The 17432-nt window shown below is 44.3% G+C and overlaps 1 protein-coding gene across 1 annotated transcript in view; it reads right to left on the bottom strand.

The window, feature by feature from the left end:
- Positions 1-200: 200 nt before the first annotated feature.
- The window catches only part of LOC142817697 (discoidin, CUB and LCCL domain-containing protein 2-like), a 127376-nt gene continuing 110144 nt past the window's right edge, over positions 201-17432 (bottom strand). The window contains exon 2 of the mRNA XM_075895051.1: positions 201-394. Within this exon, the coding sequence (XP_075751166.1) occupies positions 201-394 (194 nt within the window). The remainder of the gene's footprint in view (positions 395-17432) is intronic.

The raw sequence follows: 17432 nt of genomic DNA, 5'->3' as shown, positions 1-17432 counted from the left end.
CATGCGAAAACTGCTTTAGTGGCTGACGAAAAACCGTAATAAAGCGAGCATAGCTTGCATTAACACATTGAAAATGCAGCAAATCGCGAAGCCTTTAAGACACATGAATCGGAAGAAGCCATGAACTTTTAGCGCAGCGAACAGCCTGGCCACTTTGATCTGCGGGATCTGTCGAGTAGAGGATAGAATAAAGTTCTCACTCACTCCTTGATGCCCTCGTGAGGCATGTAAAGGTCAAAGTCGGTGAACTTGATCTGGACGCGCTCCTTGCCTTCCCCCTGGAAGTGGTAGTTGCAGCGCGTGCTTGGCGGGTACGGGTTCGGGTAGTTTGGGCTCGTGATGGTGCCGTTCTTGGAGCTGTTGCTCATGATCACCTGGTCACAGCTGCCGTTGCCTGCGCAAGGAGAAGAAAAAAAAAGATGTGTATTATAAACGCAAGTACAAGAGTTTCGCTTCGCTTCATGACTTAAATGTAGGAATGAAACGGGTGCATTGAGAAAGTTACGGAGGCTCTCCTGTATCTACCCAAACAAGTGAATTGTTCCCGGGAAGACGGAGGCTCAAGAAGATAAAAAATTATCCATCCTTGGGCTTGAGCTGATAGCACCTCTGTTCGGTTATTTTTAATAAATGAAACATTACTCAACACAATAATCACCACATCAGAAACACTAAAATGATTACTGCAACGGGCGCTAATGAGGGAAGTGTTAAAGTAGAAATCTGGTTCCTAACATGTTAAAAGTGGCCCCAGAAAACACATTTCAATATTTCCCTCATCTACGGCTACAATATGACTGAATATTCAAGTGTTTTTGTCACTTTTACACTTACTATAAAATTCGGTTTTCATTCTTTCACGGCAGTGCATCGCGCACACCAACCACGGCTTGCAGAAACAAAGACGCTTTGACTAATTAAAGTCACTTCATTAATTATGCACGTAGAGCTTTTGTCTCTCTATCATCGGGTTTCTTTGCTGTGGTGTTGAAATCATGGTCTTCCTTTTTACGCACCGAAATTCACATTAGCCTACGCTCGCGCATATGAAATATTTGAAATATGGCATGCTCATTCGACTTGGACTGCATTCATCGACAGCTCGTCGCCTTATTATGCACGAGAACTGCTCCCGAATTCATATTCGCATTCTTTCCTACTTCGTTCGGGTCGCAATGAATAATCAGCAGAGTGGCGATTTCTCATTGTTTCGTCTCTAGACCATCTCGACACAAAGCACAATTGTATGCCGAGCGATTGCGAGGCGGTCTCAGGCTCTGCGGAAAATAACCAAGAACCAGAAAGCAGGGTCATATTGCGAAGTATAGCTACGCAGTGCGCACTCGCTCATCAGCCAATGGGAGACGCAGGAGAGCCGGCTCAACTTTCAATGGATGTATCATGAGGGATGTTGCGAGCGGGAAACCCGATTCATGCGTCTAGGCGCGATTCAATCAAAGAACAAGCGATGCCAGGATTACCTCTGCGCCGCACAAACATGTCTCTCAGCGACAGTGACGCGGGGACGTGGGGGTGGGGTGGGGGGTGGAGGAAACGTGAGCACAGGCATCCTGCGGGGGTTATTACGACTAAAGACACTCACAGAAAAAGCACGCAGCCTAGCACACCGACATGACGCCTTGACAATAAACAAGACATTTGCACCATGATAGGAATCACAGCGGTTGTGCTGGATACGTCACCATATTACTTCAAGACCGAATACACTTGAGCCAATATATTTTTAGCGACTATAGTGATTTCTCCGTAAGATGATGAGATTCGAGCAGATGTTGCGAAGTTCGTCGAAACGAACTTAACCTGCAAGAAATAGTTCTGACACGTCTCAACAAAGTCAGTGTTGGAGAGGAACATGCTGAGGAAGATGAAGGAGGCACTTTCCTGATCTACGTTTACTCTCCTAAGATGCATCACATCAATTCCCTGCGTAATATAAGAAAATCAACAACTTTTGTTTGTCATATCTATGCCGTTAGTCGAGGAGGCAGACGCAGATACGCGAGTAGCTGCCCTCACCAGCCACACAATTCTCGCTCAGTTTCTAGATTGGCCTCAATATATGTCTTACTATGGCCTTACGTGCGGTTCTGCTGTTACTAGTAAATCAGTAATACCTTCATCTTGAAGTCTAGATACTGTGCCTCTTTCTGTTTCTTTATTTCCGTACTGTTTTTTTTTGTTGTACATTGTTCTTTGGAGCTTGCAACTGGAGCTGCAGCTCCGTACAGGGGACTAAGCCCAGAGAGGCCGCCTATAGCGACCCGAGAGGTCATCATCGTCCAGCTTCCTTCACCCCCTCTCCTCTGCGCCTCCTCGCACAATTCTTTCATGAATCAATAAAGTCGTTTATCTACCTACCCACATTACTATTGATGCTTGTGCTAAGATAATTGTCTCGCACTGTAGACCCACCCGAATTCGAATCATCCTAACGCGCAGTTCAGTGCAAATCAACGTTAGACTAATTGGATGTTCAGAAACAACCAGTGGAATTGCACCCTGACCAAAACAATCCTGTTTTGAATGAAACGTCGTGTTGTACAATGCAAAGGCAAACTCTCCAGCGACGAGTCGCATAATTCTTGTACAGCTTGCAACGCCTGGCCACTCGTGACCGAAGCGTCGACACTTGTGCGGGTTCGAGCAAACGGTGGGCCACTGCTACAAACAGTCGACGTAGATAGGTGCAGTAAAGTAGAGGATGCGGTTGGCGCTGTCTAATCGAGATCTGCTGTCAGAACGCAGCCAGCGATTGAACGAGCTCCACGACAGGCTCAAAGCCCTTGCTGTCGTACCACAGAGATTAGCCAGCGCGCTTACCGCGTGTCAGAAAATATGCCCTTTTTTTCGCGAGGATTCGTACCGTGATGTCTCCGTCTTCCACTACACTGCACGTCACTAGTCAGTGGCAGAACATCTACATTCTATCGAAGAAGGCTACCGAAAAGGACGAGGCAACCGAGCCACATGGCTTCTACCCTCGTTCACTGAGTGTTTACCCAGTCGTTCGGTGGCGCCACGACCGCACACGCTAACCTTCTGAGAACACAAAAGGAGAGGACCTTGCGGGAGCGATCTGCAGACACTATTGTCTCTGAATGGCGTTTGCTACAGTCACACACGCACAGCGATGTAGATCGACAGAGCACGATAAATTGGTTTTGTTGGTTTCGCCTATGGAAGAAATACAATTAGGCGTTCCACCTTACGTGCCTCGGGCGGCTTTTTTTCGAACTTCTTCGCAGGTTTGTCTATTCTTACAGAGCCTTCGCGAGAGCAGACAGGTTGAAGTAAACCAGACAAAAAGTGTCAGAAAGCACTAAAAACAAGTGGGCGTTGGATTCAATTGAACGCAAGTCTTCGTCGGCCACTATTCGCAAGATGAAAAGGATAAAGAGAATAAGGCTCTTTAGCTTCGTGTCCCATAGGAGTGCTTGATGTACGAAGTAGGCTCGGGCAATGTATGTCTTCAAAGTCTCATTACTGGCTGTTAACAATGGCGAGAAACTAATAACACAGATTCGTCCTCATGCCTACGTCCTAACACGTGTACGAGGCTCAACGAGGATTCGACTCCATGTCAGAACACCGATCGATGCTTTTTTGTTTCCCGCGCGATCCAGGGTTTCGTGCATAAAGACCATTTCTTAGGTAAGGACGGAAGTGGCGACAAGGGTATTTTTCAACCGCTTCGCCAACAGCTGGAAAACGTCGAGTGGCAATCGAAAGTTTTGGGGGGCGCGCTCTCGCGATTAATTTATCACTGGGACTCTCTTTCCGGCGGTCCCGCTGGGGCTTGAGCAAACGACGGCGGCGGGCGCCAGCGCGACGGACCCGCTTCTGAAAGAGTAATGGCATCGACGACAATGACGGGGCCGAACGGCGAGCACGAGCACGATGAGCCGTGACGAGGGCGCATCGGGGACGCGATAAATAATGCCCGCGCCTTTCGCGCCCAGTAGCACTTCGTCCCTGCATCGAAATGAGCGCAGCGCCGCGCCAGTGTGAGCTCGCGTTAGCCAATCACACGGTGAAAAACCTGTACAGCTGGGTATTGTCTAGTAAGATCAACACACGGAGATTAAGTGTTGACGCGCGACACGGAGACACCATTGGGTTCATATTCGTAGGCAAATATGAAGCCTCACTCACCATTGTGCGCGCGTGTTTATCGAGACAAATATCCGGCAGCTTAGCTAGGCAACGCGCCTCGCAATCACGGTGTCAAACAGTCCCGAGTGTCGCCGGGGAGCGAGTGAGACAATGCCATATTCCTTTATTACTTTCCATCGAATTCGTAATTGCATCAGTTGTGCCGAACCCACCACGATGATTGAGCGGACAGTTGCGTTAATACCAGTATACTATATTATACGGTGAGAATCAAGAATAAACGCCAGCAGCCGACTTGTTCACGCTGAGTGACGAAACTTTCTCAACAGCGCTATCCGAATCAGCTTAAGTAGGGGACACTGCGACAGAAAGCAAATGAACATCCGTGAAGACAGAAGCTCTGAGCAATCATTTTTCATTTTTGAAGAAGTGTAAGCGTAGACGCCGCTAGAAAAAACTGTACCAAGGCAATAAACATGAATTTCCAAGCCCTCCTGCTTAAATTAAGGGCATTGTAGATAAAGCACGCACACTTCGGAATGCTTGACACTTCTTTCAATTGTGGGACCATCTGCCTCAAGACATGTCGTAGCTCTTTTCGCGCTGCACGCAATTAGATAAATACGGGGTATCGGCCCGAGCACTCAAGGCGAAGTCAACAATGACCGCTCCTCTGTATTGCCCGTCTCGCTTTCTGTACATTCTCTCTCCACGTTTGCGCGCTTACGTATTACTTGTTTCGCAACAGGGACAGGCGGTGCTGGCGTCACCACAGCACTTACTCGATGCGCGGAATATTGTCAGGGACGTGGAGGTCGGCGCCAGGTGACGTTCATTGACGCCAGCACACGTTTAGACGAGCGTCCGTTGCCGAGTGAGGCGAGACAACAGTGGACAGGGGCCAGCCAGCCCACGCCCTCGAGAGCCACGACTGGCACCTCAGAATCGTACACGCAAGCGATCCACTTCTGGGAAGACGGGCTCTAGGCAACCGAGAAATGACAGTACCTACGCCTATAGCGCCGATTCTTGCAATACGGGATGCAAGGATAGAAGTGAAGCAGCGGAGGTGTCTGTCTCAAAGCGTTAACGCTTAACTGGGAGGCGACGCGTCTATGTGCCATTATGCTGCACAATGAGGGCCCACGCAAAGTGGGCGACTGTACGTGTGCTCAGCACAGGACTGCTCAATTATGCAGCGGAACGTCTACGCTGTCAAAGGATTTTCGAAACACGTGGATGAACCCATTTTCATGCATTGCCCTCTCTGGTGCGTTCAGAGGTGGCTATACAGCGGGCACCCACCTTTTTGATGGTGCGAATATGTTTCGCACAAAATCCAGTTAGTGAGTGTTCCGTGGAATAGAGATCGAATGAACTTGTGACGACACTCAAGTTGTTGCAACATTTCTCATTCACGCGCTGGCGATAGAACGAATGGCAGTTTTTTTTTTTTTAGGAGAGCGGCACTTGTGGAGCGATATAAATTGCTGATTGGGCGTATTGAAGGCACGTTTTCATGAACGATGTTTCATTTCCTTTTCATTATTATTCTGTAAAATTCTGACGAATTAGCAATGAGAGCGGGGTAAATTGACAGTGGGGAAAGAAAAGAAAGACTTCCATTTCATAGAGTGACAATCCGTTGGCTCATAGTATTCAGGCTAAGCTTGAAGTTTAAGTAAATACAAATAAAATTTCTAAGAGAAACCCGGTGACGAATCCATAAGCTTTTCTTTCGCAAGCGTATTTTCTCATTGGACAGCTGGCTTCACTAACGATATGTTCCGCAACGTGATTGGCGGAAATATCGTCTTACGAAATTTTTCATAGCATAAGACGTTATTGTTAATACGCGCTCAGATAGCATGAGGACCGAAAAACTTCATAGTTCAGAAACCCTGGTTACTGTGCGTCATCGCTCGTCCTAATATGTAGTTGATAATAACGTTATGGGCAGTAACAGCGCACAAACTCACGGGACGAAGAGAAGATACACAAAGATACATTATGGGCTGTTACTGCCCATAATATATCACCAACTAGCCCAACTATGAGTCCTGCTTCTGATAATGTGGATAACGTCGAGGAGCAGGTGTCGAAAGAATCGGCGCGTTTCGTTAATAACGCAAGCAACTGCTGCGCCTGCATAGCTGTTAAATCATCACTGATAAGGGCTGTGAAGGGAGAGGATGATCCGGGCTTACTCATAGAACGGTCGTTGGTAGAGGCACGTATAAGTGGCGTGACGCTGACGGGCTCAGCATCCACAACACAGGCTACTGCAGTGCCCTCTGGCAGGAGAACTTTCTCTGGTGTTACATTCGTAGCAATGACGAGCGCGGAGCCATGGTGGAAGCGTAAGACACCATATATAGGGTTTTACGTCTCAAAACGACTATATGACTACGAGAGACACTACAGAAGAGGGCGCCGTGAAACTCGGGCCTTCTTATGTTATTTAACATGCACCAGTGGCGTATCCAGGGAATGGCACCTCGAACCCAAGCCCAAGACCCCGCCCCCCCCCCCCTAACTTGTTCTTTCGCCTTAGCATACAGAGCAAAAAAATGACTATTCCGAGGAGGTGCCCCTTCCGAAATCAAGCAGGTGCCTTTCCACCCCCCCCCCCCCCGAAAAAAAATTATGCCTACGCCTTTGACGAGCACTGACATCCCACAAACATGGGCATTCCGCCTTCACCGAAATGTTGCACAGTGTAGTTCTACTCTCTCGAAGGACCCTGCTGGTCAATCAATACACGCCGCCCCGCCGCGGTGGTCTAGTGGCTAAGGTACTCGGCTGCTGACCCGCAGGTCACGGGATCGAATCCCCGGCTGTGGCGGCTGCTGTAGGCGGAAATGTTGTAGGCCCGTGTGCTCAGATTTGGGTGCACGTTAAAGAACCCCAGGTGGTCAGAATTTCCGGAGCCCTCCACTACGGCGTCTCTCATAATCATATGGTGGTTTTGGGACGTTAAACCCCACATATCAATCGATCGATACACGCATGATTTTTCTGGTAATCCTCACCGCAGACGGAACAATTAAGGATTCAAGTCTGAGACGGCATTCACACGACCGATAAACCATTCGGCGTCATCGTAAGCGTATTATGCGGGCACACGTGCCTCACAAACGGGACGGCCTAATTGTTGCTTAAGCCACTAATGGAATTATGATTGCGATATACGTCGGATTCTAAGCTTTACGGAAATACGCTGCCATAACTCATGTTCGGCATTTAATCGGCCGTCGGAAAGGTCGACATGTCCACACTGACCTGCGCATGCGGGTGCACTCTACGAAAGATTTAGGCCAGTGCACCTTCGCGTTAAGTGGGCTGTTTCCCATTGCGATTTTAGTGGTTTGTTTGGATGGTCAAATAATCATATAATTACAAGATTACGAAAGCAAACATTGAATGCAGCTCAAGTACCGGAATGGACAGTCAGCCTGAATTACTATGTCAGACGGGTGTGTACAGAAATGCAGCTGGCATACGATCATGTGAAACTATGAACTATATTGAGAGAATTAATGAGTGCGGGGTAGATCACTACAAAGTGGTTCTGAAAAAAAAAAGGATGTGATGCTAGTTAGTAGGTCTGATGGGATCTGCGTTGACGGATTACCTTCATATTCTCTCACTGATTTCCTAGCTTTCTTTTCTCTTCAGTGTGAAAGAGCCAACCAGATGGCCACTTCACTTCAACTTACAAATTTAACTTTAATGTCTTAGAAAACAGATAGGATGAGGTGGTAGATGAGACATACCCAAAGGCAGCTAACATGTCTACGAACTTGATATATCAACACGGAAACTTGAAAAGTGGTATTACGCTTCGAACACGCTACTGGGGGGGGGGGGGGGGCGACGCCATCACACCATGTACAATTGAACAACTGCGTAAGCTAACCTTGCAGGTTTAGCCTACCCTTACTGCACCCTCCACTATCTTCGAGTGAGTAGGACAGAGTTCTTAATTTCAAGGTTCGAAGTGTCACCCGATCAAAGCTTCAATAATTCTCGAAGCGTCTTCAAAAACAGTATTCTGTATACCTATTCGCCTGTCTGTGATTCGAACACCAAGTTTGAGTTCTATCTTTGTTTAGTTCTGTGTAAAAATTAGAAAAAAAGTTTTGACAAAGCCGATACATTGCTGTTTGATTTCAAATTATCATAAGGCTTCCTCTCTACAAGGCGCATATCGAGGAATGAAGGACCATTTCTTTAACATTTGATGTGTCAGGCACTTGCGGTACAAATGATAAAGGCGAAGCTCTCTCATATTTTAATAAAAACCGAGTCAGAATGAAGGACACAATGTAAACTACTGTTGCAAGCTAAGGAATTCAAAGGAAGGCTGGTAGTTGTATAGAGTGAACTGCTTGGAAGGATTTTTACAGGGGAGTTGCAAAAGTCGAGGTGCTTGATCGCAGAGATGAGAGCAAACATCTCCGTATCTCTTGAATTTGCCATTAAAAGACGAAAACAGGAACAAGCGTTTTACACCGGTTGGAACATCGATGTTGACAGTGATGAAAATTCGACGCGAAAACATTGGTATACGTAGAAAACAAAGAAAAAAAAAGGAAGATAGACATGAAGGACGCATTGTCTCGACCAGTCGGTTTCGCACTTGAAGCTTCCGCCTCGCCGTCTTTCTCATTTTTAAAGTTTAATTTCTTGTAGTACTAAGATGGAAGCTCTTCTTTTCTCAAAAAAAAAAAAAAAAGAGAAACAATGCGTCAAATGGGCCTCTTGCGCGTTCTTTTTTTTTTTTTTGCAGCGTTTTCAGCTTCTCTCGGTGCTCCATGTTTACAACTTTCGCTCCTTGCAGCGACTTTCTTCGATTTCTTACGAAAAAGGGCGTTCTTTTCATAAAACACGCAAGATACTTCCTTTGTTCCTTTATTTCCTATAGACGCCAGCTGCTGTACTAGCGTTTAATTTTTTTTTATTTTGGCGCTACGCTTTTCGCGACCTCAGAAGCGACGGAGGTTCTTATTCCGGGCGTCAGAGCTGATCTTTACCGATGCCGGAATACAAGGCTGGCGGAAGCAGCCAATGCCGCTACAGCAGAGAACAGTTTCTTTCGAGACGTGTCCATCGGCATTTCAGTTTTGGTTGCTACCTCGGAACGCGAAAGGATTTGCTTTGCTTTGCTTTGCTATCCTAGTTACATGACGAAGTTTGTTTGTTTGTTTGTATCCTCTAATCCATGGCTCATACCCACTCTGGGGGATTGGCCAAGAGAACGAACATAAAGTCTCATATGGACGATAACTGCACTATTGCTTACAACAACAAAAAATGGGGGTGGGGGAGTTGTAGAGTGAAGACAGTATATTAAAGAAAGAAACAAAAGATTCAGATAGTGCGAAAAAATCAACAAGAAAGTAGACACTAATAGCTATACCTTGATTTTGGGAGCCAACCGGACAGCTGGTTTTGCCAAACCCAATTAATTTGGTATGTCACGCATTTATCCAGATTTGAAAATTACTTCTCGACCCGCTTTTTTTATTTTACTATCTGTTAACCTGGGCTTTATGTTGAAAAACGTTTAGAGTCATCAATAAAATTACACAGCGCATCAAATGCATCTCTGTGGCAATTTCCCAAAACAGAGGCACCAAAATTTAGAACATTTGCTGTGGTTAAATTTAAACCTAGCTTCACAAATGAAATATCTAGAAGTCTTTTCCTAATTGCTGCATAGTTCCGACATGAGCCAAAATAATGTTCATTAGTTTCTGATAATCTGTCCATTGTGTGATATTTTCTAAACTATCTGTAAAAATAGTGAATTTTCTATATATAACACCTGATAAGTATTCTAACTCGGGAAGTACTGAAATTACTGGTCCATCAAGTGATGCTCAAGCCAAAGCATCTGCCAATTCATTTAATTGTAATCTGCAGTGACTTGGGACCCACACTATTTTCAGGAGTTATAAATGCGGCGGCGCTAAGGGATGGCGAAGGGATTTTTTTTTTCTTCTTCTTCTTCTTCTTCTTCTTCTTCTTCTTCTTCTTCTTCTTCTTCTTCTTCTTCATCATCATCATCATCATCATCATCATCATCATCATCATCATCATCATCATCATCATCATCATCATCATCATCATCATCATCAGCACCACCGCCATCATCGTCATCATCATCCTTATCATCATCATCATCATACCTCGCGCGGTAGATTCCCGCTTCCATCATTGATATTGGCTTGCGGAAATCACGGCTATCTCTACATCGCTAAAACCGTGGGCGTTTTTTTCTCAAAACCTAGAGTGGCAGTGTGGTCTTTTTTTAATGAAACGCGCTTTTTGTAATGAAACGGGCAAGAACATTTTATCAATAAAACCTGGGGCTGTTTGGGAGCATGAACATAACACGAAACGTTCCATTCATATTACATTTATTATAGTCGTGCGTTTTAAAGCTACTTTCTGATTTGATCTTTCTGCCGCACGAACATTGAGAGCAGTAATTTTACTATTGCGGCACTTCGCTCGTTGAGCAGGATGGTGTAGATTTGCGACATTGCCGAAATGACCCCATTTTGAGAGCGAATGAGCGAAAAACAGTAGTGCGCCTAGACCTCGGCGCGAGTCAAAGTATTTCATCGTCCGAAAGTTTTGAGGTGTGACGCAGCGACGGAAAAGGTGGTTTTTCGTCCGCTTTATTTACCCTCAGTTTACGTCATAATCACTAAACTGCAGTTAAAGACAACAATTAATGCCGTTCATGCATTACTTGGCCTGTGTGTTGCAATCATTTATTAGTGGCTAACAAAGAAACAAGCGCCTAAAAAAATCCAATCTTTTTTTATTAGTCTGCTTCCTGTACTCTGCTGTTATTAGGGCTACTAGACGAGCGAAATACCATATTTCAATCAGTACATCAAGTAATCTATGATCCGGCATTCAAATGTGCGTGTGTAGAGAAGACTCAGTGGAATTCGTCAAATCGATTTTGAATGCTTCATATCAAAATTTTATTCTGTAAAAGTTTTTCATGTATATATGAAAAACTATAAACCTGTTTGGATAACATTTTCCGGAAATGACAGCAGCAGTCAAACGCAACAATTTAAGTGTTCTAGAGACTAACTGGCACCGACGTAAGGTCTGCGTGAAAAATGGGTGTTATTGCCCGATTTCAAAAATAAAAAAAAATTTAGTAACTTTTGGACACTCATTTGATGCACTCCAAATTCTAGAGCAATGTGAGATGCGACTTCGATTGAGACACTATAGGCCTGCCTGTGTCCGTTAAAATTGCGTCGGGTATTTTATGTAAGCTCGAGACAAAAATCACCGAAGAGTAGGATATTAAAGAAACTAGAGAGATGGAAACGCAATGTATACTGGCTATTGCAGATTTTTTTTGTTCGAGCCAGCTCAAACCAATTTTGAAGTTTAATATGGAAAGGACACACTGAACTAAGTGACTAAGAGTGAGCAAATTTCTAATATAGTTCGGTGCCACTTCATTTTGTGTAATAATAAAGATATAACTGAACGATTGAAGCATTTCCCTTCAGTAAGTGACGCGATTGATGGAGACGTCATTGCATATGTGAGGTGACATCTTTTGTACACTTTTCTTGTATGTAGAACTGGCGGTACAGTATGCGCATATCAGCCGTGTTTTCCTGTGATAGTAAAAAAAAAAAATCGGGTATGCCAATTATTACAACACTATCCTTTGATCCGGATTATTCGAACATATATACATAGCTTAACAAAGTGAAAAAAGCGTAGTTGGCTTAATTAGTAGAAGTGCATAAGCAAACATTCAAGTGTCCACCTAACGACACATACTGCAATGAAAAAAAAAAACGCATTTGAAAAGTTTCTCAGGGAGATTTCCCCAAACGTTTTTTTAGAAACATTAACCAGTAAGTAGCCACTTTTCAAATAATAATAATAATAATAATAATAATAATAATAATAATAATAATAATAATAATAATAATAATAATAATAATAATAATAATAATAATAATAATAATAATAATAAACAGGGTATTAAATACCAAAATCAAGACATGATTATGAGATACGATGCAGGAAAGGGCTCCGAAAACATTGATCATCTGGTTTTCAACATGCACTGACATATTATTCTGCGCTGAGTACGCGAACAAATGCATAGGGGCTGCAGTGGCTTTAGCGCTTCAATGAGAGGCACGACGCTCCATAGCTAGAGTAAAACACACAATTTTTTAAAACGTGCATAGAAAACTAGCTAACCCAGATTATTCGAGTCAACTATTACCTATATACTTCTAAACTGTACACACTTGATGAATAAACTGCAACCTAAGTTCGCCGTTCATTTCTTTTCCTCGTTTGAACGCGTCGTCGGGAGACGTGTTTACAAAAGCTCGAGCGTATACGCCGGCCGGATTCTCTGAATTTTGATGAGAGCAGTGAGCGCAGGAGGCCTAGAAGTTTTCGTTAACGTCAATCTTGATGACGCCATTCTTTGTAGCAGGCGAACAAAAGAAGATACACAGCACGAAGGGGCTGAGACGCTCGCATAAGCTTTTTGTAACGTTCAAGTTTTTTTTTTTTTTACTGAAACGTTCTTCCTGCTGCATTCGGAACAATACCACGGAAGTGCTGTTGCAGCAGCGCTCACACCGTTAGAACAGAGGCAACCGCAGGGAAGAAAGAAAAAAAAAGACGGCATATAATTTATAAGATTGAACGCTATTTGTTGATATGACTTTATTATTTTACTCATAAAGGGAGAGGGGGTGACATCGGCAGGGTATAAGAAACTGAGAAAGGGGGCATAGTGAGACGGGTCGTCAGTGCGCTCTATTTGACGTCAATTCCAGCTTTTCATTAACCTTCACGGTGTTGTTGGCTCGACCGTAATGGAATCTGTTTTCTTTTTCCCTCTGAGAAAAACGAAGCAAGCGCGTGGAAAATTGAACTCGTTTTTTTTTTGTTTTTCCCTTCTCGAGAACATGTATCCGACGGGATAGCACTTGTTCTAGAGACCGTCTATTTAAGTATTTACTTTTCGTGTTCTTTACCGCTCCCTTTTGTTGAGCCCCCAAAGCTTACTTCTACAGGGCGTTATCCACGTTCGCACTAAAATTAAAACGTGAGAGAAAAAAAAACAACAACAACGCGCCTGTATTAGAGTTTAATGTAGCATCGGGGTTACGAAGAGGCAATAAGCTTTTCATTTAGGAGATTACAAAAACACAACGAAATCCACGAAACGGATGTAAACAGACGAGATAATATCTATGGCTTGGTTACGGGCTCCTTCAAATCGTGCTTTAAAGCGGTACGCTAGTGCTGAAGCTTTGCAGGCGGAAACGAAGAAATGGAACAGACGTCCGTGTCGCCTCAGCCGTAACACTTGGCTTTATAATTATTCGCGCGTGTATTCTTCCTCCACTCCTCGCTCAGTGTTGCGGGATTTTCTGGCGCTGACGCGCGTTTCTTCCTGTCTCAAACAGGAGCTCGTTTGGATTCATTCGTTCTTTTTTTAAACTCTCGACTAAGCTTTTCTGCAAAGAACAGAGTCTGTATGACGTACGTAGCTATTGCTTCCCCCTAGCGGAGCACATCACCATTCTGTTCTTTATCCCGCCGACTTTTTTTGTTCGTTGGTTAAATGCCACTGGCAGCACGAAACTGGGAGTAGCCACATCGTCAATGCCAGGCGCAGAAAATTCGTCGCGAAGCTTTAAGTACGACGATGCGTGCGTAATTTATTCACGTAAAAAATTGGAATAAAAAAGAGAGAGCTCGGGAGAGAAGCATCTCGCTCATTCTTTACAATGCCCATTTCCCGGCAGATCTCATTAACAACTTGTTAGGGAACCACCCGTAAAGTTGAATCGACGGGCAATTTCATTTCTACGGCCGGAAATTACCGACCTTGTCGAGAAGGCTCCATTCCCAATTAAGCGGTTCCCAGAGCCAAGAGTGTTGGGAGCGAGGCTAGTTGCCCTCTTTTTGTTTTCATCCGCTGTCTTTATTACTGACACGTTTTTCATTTTATGCCCCTGCAGTTCTTCGAAACAAGCAGATGAGATGCTTGCGTCTCTACACCACTAGCGATTTTCGTTTTTCTTTAACTTTTCTCGGTACGCCTTTGGAATCACTCTGATTTTAAATCACGGTTAGCGTTCTTTTTACAACAATTTTTTTTTGAGTCTCGGGTAATGAGATGCTGTGAACAACAACAACAAAAAAAAAAAAACTTCAACTGAAGATTTTAATTCGGAAGCTGCGAAAGAAAATTGCGAGCGCGATTATTCATTCGGAAACTTTCGCGTAAGTGACGCTTAATGTGAAAAGCAGGCTGACGTTGAAATACATATTTCAGCTCAGCTATAAATATTCTTGACGTACATTAGGCTAATATAGATTCGCAGCATAGTTGAAAGATATATTTGCCACTGTCTGGCAGCGATTTCAACACGGGATTGGCTGAGAACTTATTTTATGTACAGCTCTAGCGTGAGAGATTATTTTTTTTTCGTGAATTGGGACCCTAATTTTTGGAAACAGCTGTGTGAAAGAGAAGTGATACAAAGGTTCAAGTAATAAAAGGAGAAAAGACAGCCACCCGTTTGTTGCACGATGCCACAAGGAAATTTCAAGGATTCCTCAGAAAAAAATAACTTCTTAGTTACCGAAAAATTCGTCCTGGTCCGGGATTTCAAGTATTTGAGTTTTAAGTATTTTGGGAATGTCGACAGACAAGACTTGATAACACTTGATGACTAAAGTGTATACAACTGGCAGTACGCCTAGTCAGTCAGAGCCGAAGCTGTTTTTAGTCGACGCTTTCGCTTTTGTTGGCGTAGCGCTGCTCACGTGGTCACGGAGCATGGCGAGAGAGGAATTAAGGGCTGCGCCGCGCCAAACAGCTTCGGGTCGGTGTAAAAGGTGAAATATTAAGACGTGTGCTAAGTGAGGCAGCGTTGATGCTCAGTGGAAAGGGTCAACCAATGAGAGGCGCAGAAATTAGAGAGAGGGTGAGCCTGGCAATCAGATTCGCTGTTTCGCCAATAATCACGATGTGTAGCCGCGCGTTCTCTTTTATTCCCGTGAACGCCCGAACGACGAAGTGAGCCTCGAATCGCGCTTGAGCTGTGCGTAGTTTTTCTATAATTCTTTCGTAATGTGAGCGCAAAAAAAAAAAACGAACTGAACGTCCAGCTCGCGCGCCTCGAGCCACGCTTGAGTGGTCACACGGTACTTGTGCAAAGTTTCGCGATCATGCCAGATACTTCGTCCGATGAAACACAGAAAGCCGAATAGCCTAAAAAATACGTAACATACGACTGGATAAGTCTGCGCCTGACTTGACTAGAATATAACTACCACAAGCAGCGAACATAATCTGCAAGTGAAATAGTTGCACCACCTGGGTGAAAACCATCCGTCCCCCCTCCTTGCTCTCAATCGTCTTCAAAATTACCTCCCCCCCCCCCCACCACTCACCCTTTTCTTTCATATATATAGCCTCGTTTACTGACTCGGCATCTGTGCGTGACTGGAGATCAGCGCTGCGTCTCGCAAACACTGTGCCGAGATGGCGCTGCCCATTAACGTCCCCGGGATGAACGACATTTTGCCGACAGGCGGCGCTATCCAGCAAGGCCGGCGGCAGCACTTGGCGTTGCTATTCTCGGAGGCCGTTTTAGCGCGGTCCGCCTAAGTGCGGCCCGCACGCACTAGCGCCAGTTGACGGCTATCTCGGATATGCTTTGCGCTAACGCGCGCACCCGTCGAGATGAAAACCCTGCGAGCCCATTTTGCTAAGGCGAGTATACGGAGGCGCGGTTTAAGCACACTCGCTGCACCTGGTTTTGGGTCTACGGAATTCTGCTGCCGAAGGCGAGGTCGCGGGTTGGGTTGACAGTTGTGGCACCAACATATATGTGATGACGTAAGCCTAACTCTTTCGAGTATCGTGTTTCTGAGTAGAAAATAAATCGGGAAAAGCGCGATAGTTCGGAAGGAATGTACACCGAGTTAGTTTGTGATTCCTTGATATCCGGTGTCCTTGATATCTGGTGTTGTTTTTTTTGGGACTTAGAAGTCAATAAGTATATAATTTAAAATAAATGATTAAATAACTCTGTTTATTGTTCTATAGACAGCCGCCGTGGTGGAACAGGGACTATAGACTGCTCGACTGCTTTAACAAAAATCGCGGGTTCACATCCGGCCACGGTGGTCACATTTTCAATGAAGGCGAAATACTTAAAGTTCGCGTGCTTAGATTTAAGTGCACTTTGAAAAGCCCCGGATAGTCAATCAAAATTTTCAGCACTCTTCATTATATGACGTGTCTTTAGTGATATTTATTTATTCATTTACAGTGCTGCTAGCTCCAAATAGGGGTTGTGGTAGGGTGGATTGACACAAATACATATCAAAATAATAATGAGAGAGAGAGAAAAAAAAGAGAAAACAAGAAAACAAACTTTGAAAAAGACATGATTCGTAAAACAACAACAGCCAAAAAATATATTTCACATAGTACTTTCAATGAGCGTATGAAATTTATCCGCGTGTTCATATCATGGTCTTGGCACGCGACACACTAGATAGCGTTATTATTGAACCGCTGTAAGCAAGAATGGATATCATTATCACAAATCTGTAGCAATGTACCAAGTGCACAAGCCGAGTTGGTAAATTACGTCAGGATTCGCAAATATTTACGAGAGCTGCAGCCCTATAAATTTTACTCCACTAGTGCTCTCGCAATTTATTGACAAAACTTTAGCAGATCTCATTGTGTCTTTGTGATAACTGCGCTAATCGTCCGATCAGTGTTCATTTCACTTTTGAAACTAAAGCTCTTGCTCCCGCGGTTTCGCCGGTTCACTTCTGCCCCAACCTTTTCAAAAACGAATCATACTTTATCCAAACCGTTGTTCCTACAAAACACTGCTTCACATGTGGGGAACACTCGGACGTTCTGAACATTTTAGCTCAGATTATCTTAATTTACCTCAACCTTCTTCCGCGCGCGCGAACGTTAAAATTGATGTGAATACCTTCCACACACGGTTGCCGAAAGCATATGTTTAAATGAGTAAATTACGTAGAGAGGAATGAATCTCTGTTTCAAAAAACTGTGACTCAGCTATTTCTTGGACGGCGGCGCACAGTGTTAGAAGCTAACGCATTCCTCAGAACCCCTCGACGTATTACGCGTGGATATTTTCAAATATTAGCACTTTTACAACACATGTATTGTGTTATAAAGGAGAAGCAAGAAGGTGGGGGGCTCA

The sequence above is a fragment of the Rhipicephalus microplus genome, chromosome 5 (assembly GCF_043290135.1).
Source record: "Rhipicephalus microplus isolate Deutch F79 chromosome 5, USDA_Rmic, whole genome shotgun sequence".
NCBI lineage: Eukaryota > Metazoa > Arthropoda > Arachnida > Ixodida > Ixodidae > Rhipicephalus > Rhipicephalus microplus.
This window is presented reverse-complemented; position numbering and strand designations above follow the sequence as displayed.